Below are 1,677 nucleotides of genomic sequence, written 5' to 3' on the forward strand. Positions count from 1 at the left end.
ATATGTGGCCAGTTCCCGATGTACCTGAAAGAATGGATAAAGCAGAGCCTTAACTTTGTAACATCCTCTTTTTTACAAAATGAAATTTTTAAATTTGCACAGGAACAATAAAATACATCAAGTTCTTGATGCAATTAATAGTTTGAAAATAATAGAAGATCAATCCAGGAGTAATTAGAGATGCTGCCTGGCCCGCTGAGTCGTTCCACCATTTTCTTATATAATTCCAGATTTACAGCCTCCCCAGTATTTTGTTTGTGTTATCTTCTGCAGACACAATGTACTGATTCCATACACATAAGAAAGAAACATTTGCTACGGAAATCTTCCTATTTCAGAGAGAGTAATTTGTACTTCAAACAACTGACTTTGTTGCCTTCACACTGCTTCTATATGACTTCCAGAACTCATTGATGACAAAATAGTAATAGATGGCATCCAGAACACAGTTTACATTTGCTAAACACAGGCATATTTGCAGGAAGTTGCGCAGAGGGACCAGGTAACCATCTGCTATCCAACATTCCCGAGCTAAAAAGTACATTAGGATCCCCACGTGGTACGGGGTGAAACAAACAAGAAATGTTAACAGATTTGAAAGGACGATTTTTGTGGATTTGCTCCTGGAGATTTTCTCAGATTTCAGGCTGCCACTTCTCTTTAGAGTTCTGATGATCTGAATGGAACAGAAGACCACGAGGAGAGCGGTGACTAGGAATATGGTTTGGAGAGTTACAACAGTATGCACTTTCCAAATGGAGGGAGAATGGTTGAAGAAACAGTTTGCAGATTTCCTTTTATCATAAAGGTAGATACAGCAAGACCAGACAACAATCCACACCAGGGCGCAGGCAATCACTGTTTTCTTTGGGGATCTGAAGGTTCTGGCCAAAAAGGGATGTTTTATGGCGATGTAGCGATCCAAACTGATCAACATGATGATCAGCATGCTTGCATAAGTATTCACATAGTACAGAGATTCCAAGAAGTTGCAGAATCCCGGACTCAGGGACCACGCCCCAACCTGGTAGGCATAGATTTTGAAAGGCAGGGAGAAAAGCAGCAAAATGTCTGAAATGATCAGGTTAGTCATATAGATGGTAGACACTGTCCACTTTTTACATTTGAAGCACAGAATCCACAATGCGACCACGTTGAGGACCAATCCCAAAACAAACGTCGGTGGATTAACTATGACCAGAAATCGCTTCACTGAACCATCTAGAACCATGTTCAACGTGTTGTTTCCCATACAATTCACTGCTGAAACAAGCAGAATGTAGACGTGAATTGTTATCAAGTTAAAGAAACTGCCAAACTTCATTTTTTATATATTTTATAAAAGTTGATTGGATGTCCTCACTCTTCATAATAAGCCCAGCACTTTTGTTTAAATGTATCTAACATTTTATTGTTGTAAATCATAAATAAGTTCCCTATAAGTTGATGCAATGCTACATAATCAATATATTAATATCCTGCAGAAGGAGACTTACCGCCCACCAAGGTCTGGTTCATGTTTGCTGTCTGGTTTGAGACTGACATGATATCGGCACACTGAAGAAGCGTCTAACTGAAATGCTTGCAAATCGAAGTCTGAAGATATGCTTCCCCTTTCAGCTTACTGACATCATGACGGAAATTATCAAGAACTTGAGTGCTTTTATCGGCTTATGT

The 1,677-nt window shown here is 39.4% G+C and overlaps 1 protein-coding gene across 1 annotated transcript; it reads right to left on the reverse strand.

Moving 5' to 3' along the window:
* Positions 1-355: 355 nt before the first annotated feature.
* LOC121287618 (lysophosphatidic acid receptor 6-like) lies at positions 356-1,324 on the reverse strand. Its single transcript, XM_041205548.1, has one exon. It carries the CDS (start codon positions 1,322-1,324, stop codon positions 356-358), a length of 969 nt encoding a protein of 322 aa, XP_041061482.1.
* Between the last annotated feature and the right edge of the window lie 353 nt (positions 1,325-1,677).

This window comes from Carcharodon carcharias, chromosome 2 (genome assembly GCF_017639515.1).
Source record: "Carcharodon carcharias isolate sCarCar2 chromosome 2, sCarCar2.pri, whole genome shotgun sequence".
Classification (NCBI taxonomy): Eukaryota; Metazoa; Chordata; class Chondrichthyes; order Lamniformes; family Lamnidae; genus Carcharodon; species Carcharodon carcharias.

Bases quoted from the DNA above. Each gene is read 5' to 3' on its own strand.
- LOC121287618 (XM_041205548.1), bottom strand. From the start codon at position 1,324: ATGAAGTTTGGCAGTTTCTTTAACTTGATAACAATTCACGTCTACATT.